This window comes from Neomonachus schauinslandi, chromosome 6 (genome assembly GCF_002201575.2).
Source record: "Neomonachus schauinslandi chromosome 6, ASM220157v2, whole genome shotgun sequence".
In the NCBI taxonomy this organism is placed as follows: domain Eukaryota; kingdom Metazoa; phylum Chordata; class Mammalia; order Carnivora; family Phocidae; genus Neomonachus; species Neomonachus schauinslandi.
This window is the reverse complement of record NC_058408.1, coordinates 3793357-3812929: the sequence shown is the minus strand read 5'-3', so window position 1 is coordinate 3812929 and position 19573 is coordinate 3793357. Positions and strand designations below refer to the sequence as shown.

Genomic DNA, 19573 nt, shown 5'->3' with positions numbered 1-19573 from the left:
AGGATTAAAGTTTTCCCTGCCATGTGATGGAAATACTTTCCCACCCCTCTCTCCTTAGTCAAATTAATTAAAAAAAAAAAAAGGACTAATAAGGTATCATATGGATGAGCCATTTGACTCCCAAATGGGCCCTCAAGATGGCCTAGCCGGGAGCCCTCAGGGCGTGACCCTCGCTTCTGCCTCCACCCAACGTTGTTCCGTGTTCCCCACGGCTTGGCTTCTGCTCCCCATGCTGACTCCCTCATCTCCAGGACTGACTTTCTGTGACCCCAGAGCAGTGACCTCCACAGGACGAAAATGCACAACACCTTCCAGCTCTGATTCTGAAGCATCCGCACCATCCCTTCGGTGGCATGAAACCAGTTAAGCAGCATTATTCTTCTCTGAATAGGAAGCCAAGGAACTTACTTCCTGCGTTTCCTAATTGCGTAATTTTAAACAATCCCCATCCTCCCCCTGGCACTGACCTTACCCCTGCCCTGTCTGTTATTCCTTTCCTCCTTGGTCACCAGAGCTCCATTTCCAAGAAATACATAATGGATGCTCCTAGCAGAGAAGGGGCCCTGAGGAGAGAAGGTGGCGTGTGCTGGACTTGATAACGAGCACGCGCGCTTCGGGGTGTCCATCTTCACGTTGGTGCACAAAGTCTGGCCGCTGGTTTCAGTGTTTAGAATCATAACAGAACTGAGGGGGATCTTAGGGATCACGGAATCCAATTCCCTCATTTTACAGATGTAGACAATGAGGCCATGGAGGTGGAGTGATTGCCTATGATCATTCTACTAACCAGGGACTCCAGTGGGGACTGTGATTCTGTTCTTCGACTCTCAATGCAGGGGCCTTTTCATGGGAATGCTCCTCAAGTAACCGTCTAACTTGAACATTTAAACGATGATTTTAAGATTAGTGAGCCAGAGACGGAGCTGGCTGAGTACACTGGGACATGATTTATCCCTTAAGCATCTGAACTAAAGGTTTGGGAAACCTGTCATTTACTGCTCGCCATATACCAAGTTTTGACCAGTAATCCTGTTATCCCTGGGTCCCTTTGAAGAATTCTACTTCGATTGTGTCTTTCAGAACCTCTTTATTCTGAGTAATACCCTCCTCCTGGAATCATTTTATTTTGGGGAAAAGGTGTAGGGGATACAGAGGTCTCTGCACTGGAGTAAGGGAAGAGGCGTAGGTGCAAGAGAAGTTGGTGGTGTGGAACTAAGAACTAAAATGTCGGATGGAGCTGTGTGGTAATGAAGAGGGTGAGAACATAGGGCAGAGGCAACATGAGTGGGAGATGATGTGAGGATGGCTGAAGGAACTGAGGGACATTGACATGAGGGTCCTGGATTCTCACCTTGACTGGCCAGCATGTCAGAGCTGCTCCAGACTGTGGAGCTGATGGCCTCGCCGAGTGGAGCCAGAGTTCCCAGCTCCAAATCCTGCTCCTGCCAGTAGCCTGGGGAGAGAATCTCCATCAAGGATGAGCCCTACGTAGTTGCTGCTACCATTTGGGATACGTTGGTTGTTGAGGGTGGGGAGAGGGCAGGCCCTTAATGAAAAGCAGGTTCTCCAGGATCCCTAAGAGAAGGTGGGTTTCTCACAAAGGGGAGAGATTAACTAGAGTCCTGAAAAGGGAAGTGAGCTCTTCCTCTGAAGGAGAGATAAAAGGAGGATGCTGAGTTTTACCAGTCAGAGCCAGAAGAGACCTTAAAGATCCTCTGGTCCAGTTCTCCCACTTTACAGATAAGGACAATGGAGCCTACAAAGGTTAAAAGTCACTTGGTGAAGGTCATCCCAGAAAATGAAAGATAAGCGAAGAGTTTTCATTCCTTATCCAAGATTCTTCCTGCTACACCATATTATCTACTAAAATAACAACAGATTTAATAATTACAAAATACGTTTACTCTTAATCCTTTTAGTAGACCTGTGAAATAAACACGCTGGTTCCTGTTTTGCAGCGTGGAAACAGGATGAAGTGACTTGCCCAAGGTCATACAAACAGAAAAACAAAGATCGGAAATTGAATGCCTGATCCCAAGTCCAGAGCTGTTACTTTCCAGCTGAGGCCTCTACCACTGCAGACAGACCGCGGCGGGCCGGCGACGGCCACCTGCTAGGGGACGCGCAGTCTGGACTGTTCCTCCTGCGCCCGGCCCACTGCCCACTTGATTCCCCTGGCTCTGCTCCCTGCCGGCCACAACTAACCCCAGGGCCTGAGTCACCGCCTGTCTTCCCGGCCGGTGGCTCCTGCACCCGCCGGAGAAGCACTGCACGGAGCCCAGGGCCTGGGTCCCCAGCTCCACCTGAAGAGGCGGAGGGACAAAGAAAGCCGCCACGCAAATCTGCCGAGTCTCCCGCCGCAAACCCAGAAATAGCCAATCACTGGCGCAAAGCTCAGTGACGTCATCGGCTGCTGAGCAGAGTCCGGAGCGGCCGCGCGTCCCGGGCTGGGAGTCGCGGGAACTTGGCGGGCGGGGCGGGGCGGGAGCGCGGGAACCTGACGGGCCAGCGCTGCCCCGGCGGTGCTAGGGCGGTCGGGGGTGCGGGTCGGGGGTGCGAGACCAGACTGAGACGGGGGCCTGAAGAAAGGGGACGGGACGAGGGGGGGAATTGCGGAATCTGAAGGAAAGGGGAGAAGGGACAGGTTGCGGGGGAGAGCAAGGGAGGAGAGGGGAGGGAGGGGGTGGCCGGGGTGGCGGGGGTGGGCGAGGCGGAGGAAGCGGGCCAGGGCCCCGAGAGAGCGCCTCCGGGGGTCTCCGGCCTCCACTGGTCCTCACACACATCCTCCAGGAAATTCGAGAAAACGTTCTTCTCCGGGAGCGTAGCACCAATGTCCAAATGGGGAGGGAAAGTAGAGACCGCAGAAAACCTGGAGCCCGCGGAGAGAAGTAGGCAGCAAAGGGGACAGGGAAAGTGTTGGTGAAGGGAGGCAAGAAGACTGAGGCCGCCAGGAGAGGTGGCCAGTGCTAACACAGGGGCTCTCAGACCCAGCAGTGCCCGCCCCCCTTCCCCCCACCGGGGGCCAGGCCCTGGCCCTGCTGCCTTCTGCGGACTTCAAGGCTGGAGGCAACCTGACGCTGGTGAGTGTTTCATTTTCTTTTCCAGGTTTTGTATTTGTGGGTGCTTGGACACACGGTGGAAAGCCAGATTGGGGTGGTAGAGGGTCAGAGAGAAGCCAGAGAGGGGTCCATGCTTAACCCCCAACTCCCAGTCCTGGTACTATGTGCCCTCCGTAAGCACCAAATAGGAGCGGAGGGAATAGCAATCTCAGACTTTGGCGCAGGACTTCTCAGTTTGCAGGTGGATCTTCAGCCACCAGTTCATTTAATGACAAAACCACCTTGAGAGATAGGCAGCCAACAGAATCGCTTTTTAGAGATGAGGTTGAGAGAGGTCCAGTGACTTACCTAAAGGCACACAAATAGACACCTCTCAAGAATCCTCTTTCTCTCTCCCTTGGGGCTCTCAGAGCTTTTGCAACAGCTCTTTTTTCGTGTGGCATTTCTGCTCATTGTATGGCAGTACACTTGTTGACTTATCAGTTTCCCCATCTAAACTTTGAGCTGGTTAAGAACAGGGGCCTGCCCTTATTCATTTTGTATCCTCAGCTCTCGGTGCAGAGCAGGTTCTTGGTGCATTAAATTGGCTCTGGTCATTCATTCAGACACACCTGGCGCTCTGCTCTGTTCACAGTCAGGCAGAGGATGGATCTGCCCAACAGTGTGGATTTCGTCCCACTCTCCTGCGCCTTCTTTCCTCTGTGCTTTTTTGCTGCATTCCCTCAGTTGCTTTTCCCTCCTGTTTCTATTTCTTTCATCTCTCCCCTCCTGCATTTTGCTGGCATTTTCTCCCCCTGTATAGGATGAATATGTGAAATGGTAAGGTAGGGAATTCAAACCACACTGAATTGTTCAGATGAGGGGACAGATAATTAAAATGAATAGCCTCCAATAAATGACATATATTGTGTTTGTAGATTTCCAGGGAACTCACTCTGGTTTGTAGCGTTTTAAGAAGCTGGTGAACAGATAACTGTGTGTGTGTGTTTCTTTCCCTGCTGCGGTGATATTTCTCCCTCTAGTTCTGAAGAGTACTTATGATCGCATGTCTTCTCTTGAGAACTGTCTGTTAGTATGCCTGAAAGTTTTCTCGCTGTTCTTATAACACTGTGCACCTGTAATGATAAATGCAGAATGGCCATTCCCCCAGCAGCGGATGAGTGATTATAATGCTATTAACAGAAACATGGATAAGTAGCAGAAATTATGACTGGGGCAGCAAAAGCCTTGTGCCTTTGGGTTCAGATTGTGCTCATCATTTATGACATCAGCATAAATGCCTTCTGTGGACTCCAGTTGGAAGAGAAAACTCAGGAGCGCTCTGAAAGGGTGGCATGGACTTTGCAGTGGACACAGTGGACCTTCTGCTCAGGCAGGGACACTGGAGGGAAATGCAGACTTTGGACCACAGAGCCACTTGTTGCCGGCGGTGGGGGGGGGGGGGGGCAGGCTACTCATAGGGAAAAGCAATGAAGAGATTCTATTCAAATGGGCCTTACTGTCTTCCTGCTTGTGAGCCTTCACTGACTTCCCATGGTCTGCAGATAATATCCAGATGTGTTAGGCTGGCCTTCAAGATCCTGGGCAGTCTGACGCCACTGCGCCTTCCAGCTTTGTCTTTCCTTTATCCTACCCATATCCCAGACATGATGCCAGTCTGAGTTTTCTATAAACCCTTGGCTTTCCTGCCTACATTCCCTTTCCTACCATAACCCTGCTGATAATGCCCTCCACCCATCTTCATACATCTAAGCCCTACCAGTGCTTAAAGCCTACTTTCTGTGGCATTTGCTCTGGTAAGTCTTCCTTAATTGTCTCGGATGGAAATGGCTTCTGGTTTCTCTGAGTTGCAACACTTGATCTACTTTTCTTAAGTTGTGCATCACTCTGTGTTGTACTGCAAGTTTGGCTTCCCTCCTAAATTATAAAGATTCCACAGGTGGGGATATCTGATTCATCTCTGTATCCAGCACGGGCTCTAATGCAGCATACTGCACATGGAAGGGGCTTGATAAACAAATATTTAATAAATGATTCCAAGATGCTGGGCATCTTCTGTTGTGAGAACCAGGCTCAGCATCTGCCAGGGAAGAGGAAAAAGCAAACCAAAGAGGAGGAGGAAGAAACAGGACAAAGGAGAAGGTAGACCATCGCAAGGCTGAAGCTCTAGAACCTACAATATGGTGGGAATCGATATTTATTGATCACCTTGTATGTGTCAAAGCCCAAGTTAGGTGCTCTATAATCATTATCCAGAACAGCCCTTTTTGATAGGTATTAGTATGCATACGTTAAGGATGAGTTGGCTGCGACTCAGAAAAGTTAAGTAACTCATCTACACGATGGAGCCAGTAAGTGTTGGGACGGGACAGCCGTCAAACTTAGACCCCTCTGACCGCAGAGCCCAGGCTTTGTGCACTTCTCCGCTGCACTGCCTCCCTCTGCAGAAGTATGCATTTTGTGTGTGTGGTGGGGGGGTGGGGGCAGGAGTTCTAGGGGTCAAGGTTCCTTCCTGCATCGCTCACTAAACAACATTCACACTGCTCATCTGTAAGATGATCAAGATAACAGTGTAGCAAGTTGGGAATGGGGGCTTGTGGTGGTAATGGATGGCTTATACCCACTGAATTTCCTTGTTAATTGGATTTCTTCATGTGGCTTCATCTATACCTCTGGGGGATACTTCATTTACCCCCAAGAGCCTTACAATGCGGGACTTTTCAGTTAACCCAGCAGCAGATGTGTCTAGTTAAAACTAACAGAATCCCGTCACGTTTTCACAAGACTCTAGTGTCTGGGCTGAAAACAAAAAGAGTGTCTTGTTTGCCCTCAGTTGCCTTGGGGGTTTCTTAATTCTTGGTTTATTTACCCGGGGGTTCCAGTATCTTAAGGACTCCCGGCATTTTAAAGGACAAAGTAGCCCTTTCACCCACCAATGTCCTCCTGATCGATTGTTCACACTGAGAGGAGCAGAAGTGGGAATTGGAGACTTACCGTGTCCCTTGAAAGAGCAGTGGCACCTGGGACTCGTTTTCCACTCATAACACATGTCCTCACATATAGTATGTGCTCAATAAATATTTACTGAATAAACATATGAGCGACCCAAATGAATGAAAATGTAGGATGTCTGAGTGAGGCTAGGAGGGAAGTCTAAGAGAATGTGCCAGCATAAGCTCCAGTTGCTTGGTTCATGCCTCCCCTGCCCTGTCTGTTCTGGGAATCTACAGTGCATTCCCCCGGGCCTGTGAACACGGTCACCGGTGCATAGGTGGGGTGGTGGGACAGGGACGGAGAGCTCCCGTGTTACCATTGCTGGCCTTGCCAGCGCCTGGGTCCAGAGCTTTACTTCCCTGACTAGAGAAAACCAGCTCCCTGAGTAGGAGTTGATGATGATGGTGATGGTGATGATGATGATGAGTCAGCATTTCTAACTCCAGAGTTAAAAATATTCTTCATCCCAGCCTACTTGTTATTCCTCACGACTACCATGACAGGTGGGTGGAGGAGTGTTATCTCCAAGGGAAAAACACACTGGGGGCTGTGGCCCAAAATACTGAAGGGACCCACTTTTAGGATCGTTTACCCACACCCTCTGCTAGGCTCCCCGGCCAGGGGATCTCGCTCGGATTCTTCCCTGACCTAAGCTACTAGTGAATTCTCGTGTATGTTTGGATCACACACAGAAGAGAATGGGCCTGGCAAAATCAGATTTAGAACTCAGCCCCTGGAGCTTTGCTGTGTGCCCAGAGCCACACGTTTCTTTATCAGTGAATGTCTGATTCTGCGTCTGGAGGAAGGTAGGCCTTGTAGTCCTGATTTAGATGATAACTCCGAGATCTGGGGAGAGTCACTTTGACCTGAGAGACTTTAGAGCTCAACACCCTGATCAAAAAAGGACTCCTTTCATACTTTTACACTTGCTTGCGTGCTGCCAGGAATTACTCTACTTCTGCTGAGGTCACCGTGTTGCTCCCTCATCTGAGGCATGGAGGGCCTGAGTGTCGAAAAACTCTTATTTCCACCTTCTGTCCCTTTCTAACTCCATCCTCCCCCGGGTTCTCAATCCCTCCTTCTCTCTGTACTAGAGTGCAGTCACACAAAAGCTGGGGCCGTGAGAAGTGGGAGTTGTTCTGACGTTTGGGATTGTCTGTCTTTCCAGGTGTATTTCCTGCTTTCTCTGTTGCTCCACAGGGATGGGCCTCTGTCCCCTCACAGGCTGCAGGATCACCTAAAGGATGCCCTGGCTCGGTTCAGATATGCTCCAGCTCACAGTTCCTGTGGGACTTCTGAGCTCAGTCTCGCCCCAGCGGCCTGCCTCCCTCACCCAGGCCTCCTCTCCACCCTCTCTGTTGCGGGGCCCCTGGGACCTCGCTCTTTGTTCCCTCGCTCCGTTCTTTCTGTTGCTGTCTGGCTTTTCCTCCTGGAGTCTTGTTTATCTCCTTTCCCTCTGGCTCCCAGCAGCCGCTTGGGCCCAGAAGGCACTACTCTCTGAGCTTTGCTGTACTATCCCAGGAGGCACACAGGATATAAGGGAAAATAGACGGTAAATAGGGTGGGAAACAGAACCTTCACTAGAAGAAGTGCCTGTTGTGTTGATTTGTCCCATGGCTTGGTGAAGCGTGGCCAAGAGGTTCAGATTTGCAGAACCAGGGATCCTACACTATTAGATAATCCAAGAGATTTAGGTTTGGAAGGGGCTGATCCAGGCTCCAACAGGTTTATTACTGAACATTGGCAGATGCCTTTTGGTTCCATCCTAAGCAGGTCATTGAAAATGAAAGGCTTTTGTTTCCTGGGCTTGGAATGGTGTGTGGCTAAGCTTTTCCAGGCTGAATGAGGAGGAGGGAATCTTTGGGTTAGTTGGCTAGCTCGCCTGTGGTGGGCGTGAGGGTGGGGTTAAAACAAAAAGCTTATCTGTGTGTTAACCCTCTTTTCACTAAAAAAAAAAAAACAACAACAACAAAAAAAACCCCAAAAACCCCCCAAAACACCAAAAGCAAACCTCGTTATCCCAAATGTTTTGAATTACCCAAGTATTAGAAAAAAGTACCAAACTACAATATATCATGAATAAATATATTTTGTCTATTTCCTAAAACCCAGCCATCGATTTGCATGTCTGGTCATTTTCTACTGACCCCTAATGGCCAGAGGTGGTTAATCCTAAGATCTTTTTGATTCTACCACACAGAGTATGGAATTGATGTCTTTTCTGACCCCCTCTTACCTAAGTTCAGTAATTCCTCTCTTCCTTCTGTTATGCCTAATCCTCCCCCAAATACTTTCCCCTCTATCATTCTTAGAAGCATAGACTTTGAGACTTGACAAGAATCCGAAGTAGCACCTAGTGCAAATCTCATTTTAAAGAAGAAAAACCAGGGCTCAGAGAGGTTGAGACACTTGAGCAAGGTCACACAGGCAGTCTGTGGAACCCGTGGTTAGAAGCCCGTCTCCTGTGGTCACTGTCATTTGATAGCAGCCCTGGGGGCCAAGGGATTCAGAGGTTAAGTTGCCAGCTGGTGTGATTTTACTTTCAGTGACATCTACCCTCCCTGCTCCCCATCTCTGTGGATGGTAGTGAGGCCCCCCAGGACCCCGGACCTCAAAGGAGGTAAGGCTCCTAAATGCCAGGCAGGTTAGAGGTGGTGTGAGGTGAGCTGTGAGCTCCTGCAGCCGTGAAGAATGGCGTCTTCACAGACTCAGGGCCTTACTGGCCTCTTCCAGGTCTCCCCAGAGAGGACACGAAGGGGCAGAGGCGCTTCCATGCCCGTAGATGTGAAAAGGCTGACTGAGGACAGGCTGTGGGCGCGCACCCGTGTGCTGGCCTCTGGTGGTGGAGAGCCTTGGGATGCAGGGCTGACCGTGAGGAGGGGGACGGCTACAAGAGAGGAGAGAGCAGAGGAGCATGTCCTATTCTCAAGCTCCGAAGAGAGAAGAATCTGGAGGCAGTAGTGGGCTTGTGGTAGGCTGAGGGGGCCCCTCAGAGACTTAGTTAAGATTCCGAGGAGCGGAGACTGGGAAGTGGGTGGCGGAGAAGGAGGTGGGGACAGCTGTTGCTTTGATTTGCTATTGAGTCAGTGTTCTCAGTGCATCGGCACTGGGAGGGAGCCCTGGGCTGGCCCCCAACAGAAGCAAGCCCCTCTGTAGCCAATACTGCCTTGTAGCAAGAACTGCAGTTGGGAGACAAAGAGGAAAGGGGTCTGATCCCAAAAGAGCCCCTTCCCAGGCTTAGCTCTTTCCTCGCAGCACTGGGCTGTGTTCTGTGGACAAGCATCTAGTGTTCTGGACTAAGAGGCTGGGAGGGGATGAGGCAGAGCAAAGAGGATGGCTCAGGAGGAGCTGCTGGGAGAGCGGCCCGGGGTCTATGCAGGGGGCTGTCTCATCCGCTGTTGCTCAGGTAAGCCCACAAGGCTGGGCATGACATCACTCCCTTGATGGTAGCTCTGAGCCACCTCCTCATTCCCTTCCCACACACGCTCACACACGCAGAAATCAGGACAGGTGGGACCCGGGGTCTGCATGCTGATGCAGGAGTCAGGAAGCCAGACTTCGTCTGAACTCTGAGATGCTCCCCTGAACCAGGTGCAGGCACTTCATACCCCTCCCCTAAATTTTTGCCTTGCTGCTTTCACACGTGTGGAATAGAACTGGGGGAAAATCTCCCATCTTAGAAAATACTTGGGAAAGGAAACATAACAGAGGCAGTGTGGAGTAAGTGAACAGAGAATTCCACCTAGCTCATTGGACAGTATGTTTGTGGTAAAGGAGGGACTGGCAATGGGCAAGGCAGCCCAGGGGCATGGAGGAGAAATGAAGAGTGGGTTCCCCAAGGCTGAGAAACCCCAGTCCAGTTTGCACAGCCTGAGTGCCCGCTTGAGTGCACGGATGGCCTCCCTTTCTCAACAGGCTCTGTCTTACTCTCCTTGGCTCTTAAGTCCTACTTTAGATATCTCAGCCCGATGGCTTGGTGTGGGGGGATAACAATGCTGGGAAAAAAGTTTAATTTGTTAGAAGCCAGGCAAGAAAGCATTCATCTCTGCTGGTTCTGATTTCACTGACTTGTTTTTACTGTTTCCCTTCACTGGGTGATGAGAGTCAAGTTGTGGATGGCAGGTTCAGGGCACTGCTGAGGAGCATTACATGAAGACAAATGTGTTCCGCTCTGCACACCTACACTGCTCCAGGCCCCCTCCCTCAGTCGTAACAGTCTCTTCCTTTCACTTTTTTCACTTAAAAATGTATTTTCCAGAGGGTGGCACATTGTTCAGTTAGCCTTACTTTGTGCCTTCCAGGGGAACTTGAGCGCTTTGGTGAAACAGACACATTCTTCCAAGCCTACAGACTTCATGGTCCCCACAATGGGGACCCACAGATGATCTGTTCTTTTCTTAAACCTTCATTGAGTACCTTCTCTGAGGAGGGTATATACTCAATTTTTGTTCTCCACGATACATATATATTCCAACCTAGCCACCCTCTTTCTCTCATTTAGCATGTGTCCCTCAACACACATGACACACTACAGTTTTCACTATTCAATCTCTGTTTTTATTTTTTTCTGACACAAACACACAGCTTTTCTTATGACCCAGATACAGAGCCCTTTTCCCCAGCCCATTATTAGTCAGAACCCCTTACTTCCAGAAAACCATATGGCTTAAACTCAGAGATATTCCCCAAAGCAAAATTTAGGTTCTCTCTTCTGCTCAGACTCCCCAGGAGAGGGACAGAATCCTCTCCCCTCCCAAGGGCTGAGGCTCAGGCCATCTGTCACTGACACTGGACTCCAGGGCTTGGAAACCAGGAGAGAGTTGGCATGAAGCAGCAGTTGAGGATAAATGAGAATATGTGAGGCCCAGGGGCTTAGTGGTGGTAGTTTTTATATTTGTTTGAGATGATAGGATAGAGATTAGAGGAGAAAACACATAATACGCGTTTAGAAAGATTTCATCCTTAGTAATTAGAGTAAGAGTTAGTAAGAATGAGTACAATTGTCCTACCGTCATTTTTGCATTTGCTGAGGCACAAATGATTAGGAGCAGATGGCAAAACTGGCCTTTCGTTTCATAATAAGGAAAGAACTTGGCTCTAGGCTCTTCAGAGCTTGACCTAAGCCATGCTAAGTCTCAAGTTACTTGTCATCAATGTATTTATTAGAGTCTTGCTGGGTTTCTAGGAAGTATCAGGTATTTAAGTCAAAGACTCCAGAAACCAGTTCACCCTCCGGAGCTTTTTACCCCAAGGTTTTGGCTGGAATTCTAGAATCAGGATTGGAAGCAAAGAATCGGGGCAACAGAAGAAGACAAGTAAACGTAGGAAGCCAGGATTTGCATAATCACAATGAAATCTGGTATTGGAAGTACTGGTTCCCCACTCTGCCTGGCTAATATCTGGGATTATATGAAGGAAGTGCAGAGCTAAGTAGTGGTTAGGTTAGAGATGAATGGCTGAGATAGCAGCCTTCATTTCTTGTTCTTTTTTTCCCCTAGGGCAAGGTGGTGCATCTGACCTTCCTGACCCTGAACTGGAAGTAAATGAGTCAAAGGTGCTTATAATTAGCAATCAATACACAATTAGTGCAGGTCTATCTGGGGTAAGGAAAAATAAATCCTTAGAGAAGACTACATTTTAGTTCTTTATATTATTTAGCTTTCTTATCATTCTCCTGGAGATCTCTAGGAGACAGAGAGAGAGAGAGGTTTAAGGAATCCCAGAGGGAAGAACTCAACGCAGAATAATGATACAATTTTGAAAAAAAAAAAATGTTGGAAGCTCTGCATTAGAATCCTTTCTGAAACATGTCTGCTGTCCGTGAGAACAGGGGGCTCAGGGAGATGAGTAGATAGGAGATACTCCAGCTGTTACTGTAACCTAAATTCTGTCTTCCTGAAGGCTCACTCATGGAGATAAATCACTTCCATTACCTGTCCTTGAGGAATGAAGTTTCTCCTTGTTTCACATGAGGAGATGGAAGAGGGGCCCTGAAAATTCATCCTGGAAGCTCGCCTCCCCAACTAGATTCTGCTGTAGGTCATTCACCAGTGTAAACCATTATAAGAATGATTACTAAGAAATTGATACGAAATCAGCACTTAGGGGAAATCAGGATTTAGGGGAAGATAAGCTTGTGTGGTTTTGACTTGATGGGAGGAACAGGCTGTCTAGTCTCAGACTGGCAGGGGCTGAGCATTCTCGGCTCCTTGCTGCATTTGACGTCATCAGTATTGGCAGATACCCCAAAAGAGTAGCAGAGTCCAGTTTAAAGATGCGCCTCTTGAGATTTGGCCAAGGACTTGGACTCTGGGATAAGATGGTTGTATTTAGTTCTGTACAAGATGGTTGTAAAGATGGGGGACGTGAGTCAGGGTTTTGGTATTTGTTTTTGGTGTCTCTCATATATATTAAATTCCTCCCTTACCTATTCGGATAACCCATCTGTATATATTCTCTTTGTATTTACTTCTAAGGTTGAGGGAAAAGAGAAAATAAGCACCATGACAGGACAGTTTGAGTTGGTTGTCAGGCTCAGAGTGGTGTTAAGAGGGGGGTACTTAGCAAACTGAGGAGGGCACATTTTTGTATTCCACATTTACAGGGCAGATGTGGTACTACTGTATATGAGCAATACTGTCTTAATCGAAAACAGGACCATTTGTAGTTCTGTTTATCGTTTATGACTCCACATATGGCAAAACATCCAGTTCTTCTGAGGCCATCTGAGGTCACTGAGCATTTCAAACAGCTCATCTTCTCAACCTCAGTTTCACCTGCTCGTTCTGTCCCCTTCCTACAGTTGTTTAGATGGTCGTGACGACCTTTTGTATCTATATCTCAAGGTTTGTTCCCCTCTTCCTGGTGGAGCAGGTCAGGGATCATAGCCAAGATCATGCGTGTTTGTGGTGAGGGGAAGGAGATGCACCTCAGGAGAGGTGGAGACTTGGAAGTTTGGAGGGAGAGCAGGACCACGGAGAGCAGCAAAGAGAGCCTGGAGTGGCACGTGGGGGCTAGCACCATGGAGAGCTCAGGGCTTCAGTTCCTTCCTCAAAAAGCAGAGGGGAACAGGGATGATGGGTTAAGGCATCCAGCTCTCCAGAACTCATACTGAAGGCAGACATCGGGACTTCTGTTAAGATCATGCTATACCCATCACTTGCTCTAAAAGGCCTCCTGAAGTCCTTTGTTTGAACCTGCCATATATACACCCAAGATCATATAAAAAGTGAGGACCATCACCAGACTGAGTTTGTCAAAGTGAGCCTTAGTAATTATGACAATTACCTAGGTATTAGGGGTGGTGGAAGGGGTTTTAATTTGCCACAATCAATTATGAATAAAAGTATCTTCTAATGAGGGAAATAGTGCCTGTGTCCCCTCAGAGACACTAAGGCATGAGAAAGCCAAAGTGTCTTACCATCAGATAGGGTATGAGATGTATCAGAGTCAGGGTGCCCAGAGGCACCCCAAATTGCCATGAACAGTCCAGTCTTCATCATGTATGGGAAAGAGGAATGGATCATGCCTCTTAAGAAGGCATTTGTCTTCAGGACATTAGTTGGGACATTTGGTTGGTCTCTTTACACTTAGAGAAATTTTGGTAAAGGGACAAATCTAGTTCTCTCTCTAGTACTTGTTGCTTCAGTGAAGAATATGTAGCTTTGCTAAGCCTCTATTTTGCAAAAGTCTCAACAACTTCATGTGTTCAAGACTCTTGAAAGCTAGGCTTCTCAGTGTTAGAAGGGATGGATCTCCTTGTTATAACAGGGTTGGATTGGGTTTTTACTTGGGTTATAGGAACCCTGAGCACCAGCTGCTTCTGACCTTGTAAAGAATCATCACTACTGCTGATCCTAGAGGAAGAGGCAGGTCTGTGGCCCCAGAGGCTTATTCTTCTTCATTTTATACTTGTATGGAGTGTTTGTTCTTAATTTGACTGAGTTTTTAGGGACCTGAATCTTTATCAGATGGCTTGTTTCTCCGGGCTCTTTTTCTGATGGTTTGTTTCTCTCTATCTCTTATAAGCATTCCCGTGGGGATTGCTGTTCTCAGAGTTTATGGATAGACCTCTAGGACATGACCTCATCCAGGAAACAGAATGTTCCAGTATATGGGCCTATAGCCAATGGTTAAACAGGAAATGTTAAATTTTAACATGAAAAATGAGAGGAGGAGATATAATTACCAAAACTTTCTAATGCCTTGGGGATGTTTCATTCAGTGGTCAGTAAGGAGGTAGTCCAGGCCACCGGTTGTTTTCATGGAAAATCTGGAACCTAGGTTACCAGCCTTAGGTGACATTCTGTCACTGAGAAGCAGATGACAAAGCAGGGATCATAGAGCCAGTGTGCAGTTACTGGAGTAGGAAATGACAAAGACTGTGACGCCTCACAGCCACCCCCCCCCCCCGGGGTTTTATCTCTCTGGTGATAACTGTGAAGATATCAGTCCTAGCATGTGACTTAAGGACAAGCAGCTTTTGATCCCCTTCTGCATATTATGTGGACCTCAAGGGAGTAGTATCAGCGAGGAGTACCGACATCAAATCTCAGGATTCACAGACCAATGGCACAACTCCCCGATCTCCTGTTTCAAAGTGACCAGCGCACCAAAAAAGATGCCATCTGTGGAATTTTATGGCTGCAGAACTGTGAGTCACTCTCCAAGTGAAGAGGGAATGTCTCCAACAAGGCACTCTTGAAATTAGACTTGGGTCTCCAGTCTTCCTCAGTTGGAAGAGGAAGGAAAGAGAGCATCTGAGGGCAGCGGCCTAGCTCCCTTGCTGTCGGGTGAGACCAGAGGACCTCAAGCTGCATGTAGCAGAGGGCCCAGGCGTCAAGATTGTTGGGGGGTGGCCAGGAAGAAGGGTGAAAGAGCCACAGGTCTGTCTTCTCTCTTTCAAGCAGGTAATTCTCCTTTGATCTGTTTTACTTATGTGATAAAGGAATTTCACATTTTCAACACTAAAAGTGAGAAAACCACCATCCTGGTCCTGAAAGAAACTCCTTCGCCCAGCAGTGCTGCCTAGCCCCGGGGAGAGCTTGGGGCAGAGGCTGCGGTGGGACTCTGGATGGCCAGGGGACGTGCCACAGCTCGGGCCCCTCGTCAGACAGACTGGTTCTGCATGGAGTTCACGAAGCTCTGCCATACCAGCGTCGCTCTGAAGGCCTCAAGTTCTCGGTGCCAGGAAACACACGTCTATCCTTCCCAAGGGCTACAGCTGCACTGGGGAGAGCACGGTTACAGGGACAGAACGGTTACAGCTGCAGGGAGGAAGAAACGGGATGGAGGAGGCCTGCCAAGCAGACCCGTGGGCAGCTCTGGAGTGAATGCTTTCTGGACTTCTCCAGCACATTGGGCATGAGCTCTACACTGGGCACCTGGCCAAGGGGCTGAAGAATGGACGACAGTGGACAGAAGGTCATTGGAAAGGGAAAGATATTCATGTGTCGGGCAGCGCAGTACAAGGTTAAATTGCTACAGAGGCTGAAGCAAAGTCAGGCTGTCCACCCATCCTCTACACTTGGTCAGCTCACAGGGTGCGGGAAACAACTTGAGAAGCAGAAGGAAGAGCCCAAGGAAGGCTGGTCACAGTGTTGAATGCCGGGCTGCTTACCAGAGATTACCAGAGAACACATTAAGTTCATAGGCCTTGAATCTGCCAAACCTGGAGTTGCCAGCTTCTGCCAGGATCAGTGGAGAAATGTGAGAGGGAAGGAGCAGGTGGCAAACTGAATGTGCAGACGGGTCCCGGGCCTCCAGCCACAGCATGAACGGTTGGTTCTCATAGCATTTCCCGCGCTTCTCCAGCCTCTCAGTCCCTCTTCAGCCTTATGAACCCTCCAAACGTGCTCTACTCCAGGGAGCTCTATGTCCCAGCAGCACATGCTGTTTGTTTCCCTCCCTCTGCCTGGAAGTAGCCACTCTACCACACACCATAGACCACTCAGGCATCCCTGTGTTAGGGAATGTTGTCCTCACGCTTTCACACCACATCTCCTTGTTTTGGGCAAACATCACCAGGTAGGCTCTGCACTGCCTCGCTCCCTGCTGGGGGACCCAGGCCACATCAGGGGCACCAGACCCACCTTCTGCATGATCCTGGTCAGAATGGTCATCAAGACCACCATCCATGAGCCTCAGATCTATGCGACTACCCCCCGCATCAGAGCTGGCCCTCTTAGGTCCAGAAACTAAGAGGTGGAATTAATTTAGAGAAAGACTGTGTGGGGCTGTATGTCTTGTACATCAGTAAGTCCCAGGACATTGCACATCAGATGTATGTCTACTATCTAGACAGATAATACTCTACAAGGAAAATGAGGCTTCATTTGACTCTTCCTTGGGAACAGACCTCCCTCCCCATCCTTGACTTCCTGACCTCTCCTCTGGAAATTCTCCATTCCAAAGTTAGTGCCTTGTACTCTCCCCCCAGCACTGCTGGGATGTGTTTATAAATGTGAGGGCAGAGGGTTTCTCTTCCTCTCAACCTGACACCTGAGGAAGGGCTGGGCCCCCAGATTGAGGGCCAAGACAAAATACTGTGTTTGGTGAAGAAAGACTTGGCTAGTATACAGATTTACTCTGTTCTCCAGTGTTTATGTCCTAGGGCTGAAGAGCTCCCAGCTTTCTGGGGTGACTTCCTTCTGTGTAGGTCCCAGCCTGGGGCTGTCTGTCCCCACTCCTGAACAGGTGCAGTTTGGGTCACACTGTCTATGCTGAATACAGCTAGTGGGATGAGAAAGCCAGGGGCTGCGGATGAAAGTCAAGGCCTGGTAGAGGGTCATTACTGAGACACATAGAGCCAGCAGTCTCTCCTTGCCACATACCTAGCTGGCCCTCGGGACTCTCCTCACCTCCTCAGTGAGCAGGGTCATGAGTGTAATCCTCTGGGGAAGGGGGATTCCACGGAGGGGAGGGGCCGCTGTCTCTGTGGTGACTCGGGCGGGGACTCCCTTTGGGGTGCTGATGGGTACAGCGTGGAAGGAGTCAGCCAGCCAGCTATAGGGAGGGGATCCCCAGTGTCCTCATACCAACTGAAGCTCCTTTATCATGATGGAAACAGGGCTGGGGGGGGAGGAGGTCAGGGGAGATGGAGCCGTGATTCCTCCAGCACCCTGACTCTTCGCCAGTTTTCTTCCAATGAAATTCTTTACATCATCCTCCCCAGTTTCAACCCCTCCCCTCTCCACCCCCGCCCCGCCCTGGCCCTGTGCCCATCCCTGCTGGCCACTGGGTCCATAGCCCAGGAGCCGCCTCCCCTTTCTCCTCCCCTGCGGTTCTTTCTGTTTTTCGTTGGCATCTGTCCGGGCATAGCCACCACCCTCCCTCTCACTCTCCCCACATCCCTTTGCTCCGCAGAGGTCCTGTCCCCTCTCCCCCTGACGCCGCCCAGCCCTCCTCTGACTGGGCGGAGAAGACTGAGGATGCATGCCCTTAGTCCCTCCACTGCCTGCCCTCCCGCCTCAGGGGACCTGAGGCTCTAGCCGTGGCTCTCTTCCTGGGCTCCCTACAAACTGTCCCCCGCCACCCCATGAACCGTCAGCAGCCTTTAAGAAAACCGGGGGGCCCCCGCAGCGCTGACCTACATAGCTGGGTCCAGGGCGGGAGGGGCTCTCCCCCAAGTCCCCTCGCCCTGGCCCCGCCTCCCTGCTCCCCCCACTCTCTTCCTTGTCTCTTCGCTTACAAACCCAAGAAGGCTTGAGTTCCCACCGGGGGCAAAGGGGACCAGGCGAGCTACCCCACCCCTAATCTGGCAAAATCAGTGCTTAGCCCAAGACAGCTTTGGGTTTTCTCGGCATCCTCCTTCCCAAATATCTTGATCCTTCCTTTTGCCCAACCTTCCCCCACCTCCTCCGCTCCTGTCTGGGTTTCTTTTCCCAGCTGCTGCCACCGCTAGGGATACTGCCATCCTGGGGCCCCCCGCCCTGTGTTGTTGTTTTGCTCCAAGGAGAAGCCCCCCCCTTCCTTGCCCACGCCCCCCTCGGCAGCCTCACCCAGGCCCCCTTCCCTGCCCACTCGGAGCTGCGCCGCGGGTGGGGGCGGGCGGGGGGTGGGCAGCGGTGTTTGCATACAGCAGTTTGGGGGTTTGCACTGGCTATCCAACCCCTCAGACACATACACAAACCCCCGACACACGCCCTTACTGAAACGGCGACAGATCTCACTCCGCCCCCAACACACACTGACACAGACATACACACAGATCCTGACACAGAAACACCAACACAGACGCGCACACCCAGACACGCACACGGACAGCGGCACAGCCAAGCCGGGCCGCACCGAGCCGAGCGAGCCCGGCGCACACGCACACAGCGAGGCGTACAGCAGGTGCGCAGCCGGCCACCCCAGCCCCGCACCGACACGGATGCCCGGGCAGAGCCACCCGGTACAGCGGCGGCGGCGACTCGAACCCCCGCTCCCAGACAAAGCCCGCGGGCTCCCCCGCCCCGCTGCGATCGGAGCCCCCGCCCCGGTCCCCCACCTCCCAGCGCCGCCCTCCCCCCCAAACTCACCGTCCTGGGAGAGGTTGGCCCCGCCGGGCGCCCCGCAGCAGGCCAGGAGCAGCAGCAGGGGCAGGGCGGAGGGGCCCCCCATGGCGCGTCCCGGCCGGCTCCCCGCTGCGCGCCGGCGAGCCTGGGTCCCCGGGGGCGGGGGCTGGGCAGGGGGTGGGCGACGACGCTGACCGACAGGGCGCCCCCGAGCCGCTTCGGAGCCCGGGGCCGAGGCGGGGACCGGGAGGGAGCCGGCGCTGCTGCAGTCGCGGGGATTAAATAGGGCGCTCGGAGCAAACCATTCGGTTGGAGGTGGAGGGGGGGCGACGGGGGGTTGGGCTGGTCGCGGGGGGGCCAAGCTGCCGCATTCCCCACGCCCCCCGCCTCCCACACCCCCTCCGCGCCCTCGTGGTGCCTTCCAGCTTCTCCCCCGGGAGCTCCGCCAGCCGGGCGCGGGTGTGGAGCCGAGGGAGGGAGCTGGCTCAGCAGTGGGACCCGGCGCGCACCCCTCTTAGGCTTGGGTGGAGGGAGGGGACCCGGGCAGGGCCTTGGGCCAGCTGGCGGGAGCGGCCACTGCAGGCCTGGGCAAGGGCGTGCCCACTAGCCCGAGGTCCTCCAGCCCCGCCCTCCCTCCTTTGGCAACTGGGGAACCCCAGGAGCCCCGGGGCCCCCTATCAAGAGTGTTGCCCAGCGACATCTCCCCATGGGTAGCCAGTTACCCTGAGCGGTTCTCCTAAACACACACACATCCCTAGCTCCTCAGACCCAAGAGCCCCGGGTTATCTGTCCAGCAACAGTGTGTGGCCCCAGGCAATTTCCCTTGAAAGGCTTCTTTCAGCAAACCCCCCGGGCCGTGGGAATCAATGTTTTCCTCAATCCCTTGTTTAAGAAATGACTCCCCTTCTAAAACCTGATTCCACTTCAGACTCTTGCCCAACCAAACAGCCTGCAAAGCAACTCTGTAGTTTCCCCCTTAATCCTCCCTTTACTCACAGCCCTTCCCCCAGTATTTTTTCTTCT

The 19573-nt window shown here is 51.2% G+C and overlaps 1 protein-coding gene across 3 annotated transcripts in view; it reads right to left on the bottom strand.

The window, feature by feature from the left end:
- CADM3 (cell adhesion molecule 3) overlaps positions 1-18816 on the bottom strand; it is a 29465-nt gene extending 10649 nt beyond the window's left edge. For 2 of the 3 annotated variants that reach the window (XM_021681932.1, XM_044916272.1), the window contains exon 1: positions 18575-18816. In XM_021681932.1, the coding sequence (XP_021537607.1) occupies positions 18575-18656 (82 nt within the window). In that variant the 5' untranslated portion in view covers positions 18657-18816. Of the gene's footprint in view, positions 1-1351; positions 1454-18574 lie in introns of all 3 variants that reach the window. The other variant, XM_021681933.1, reaches the window with a different exon arrangement.
- Between the last annotated feature and the right edge of the window lie 757 nt (positions 18817-19573).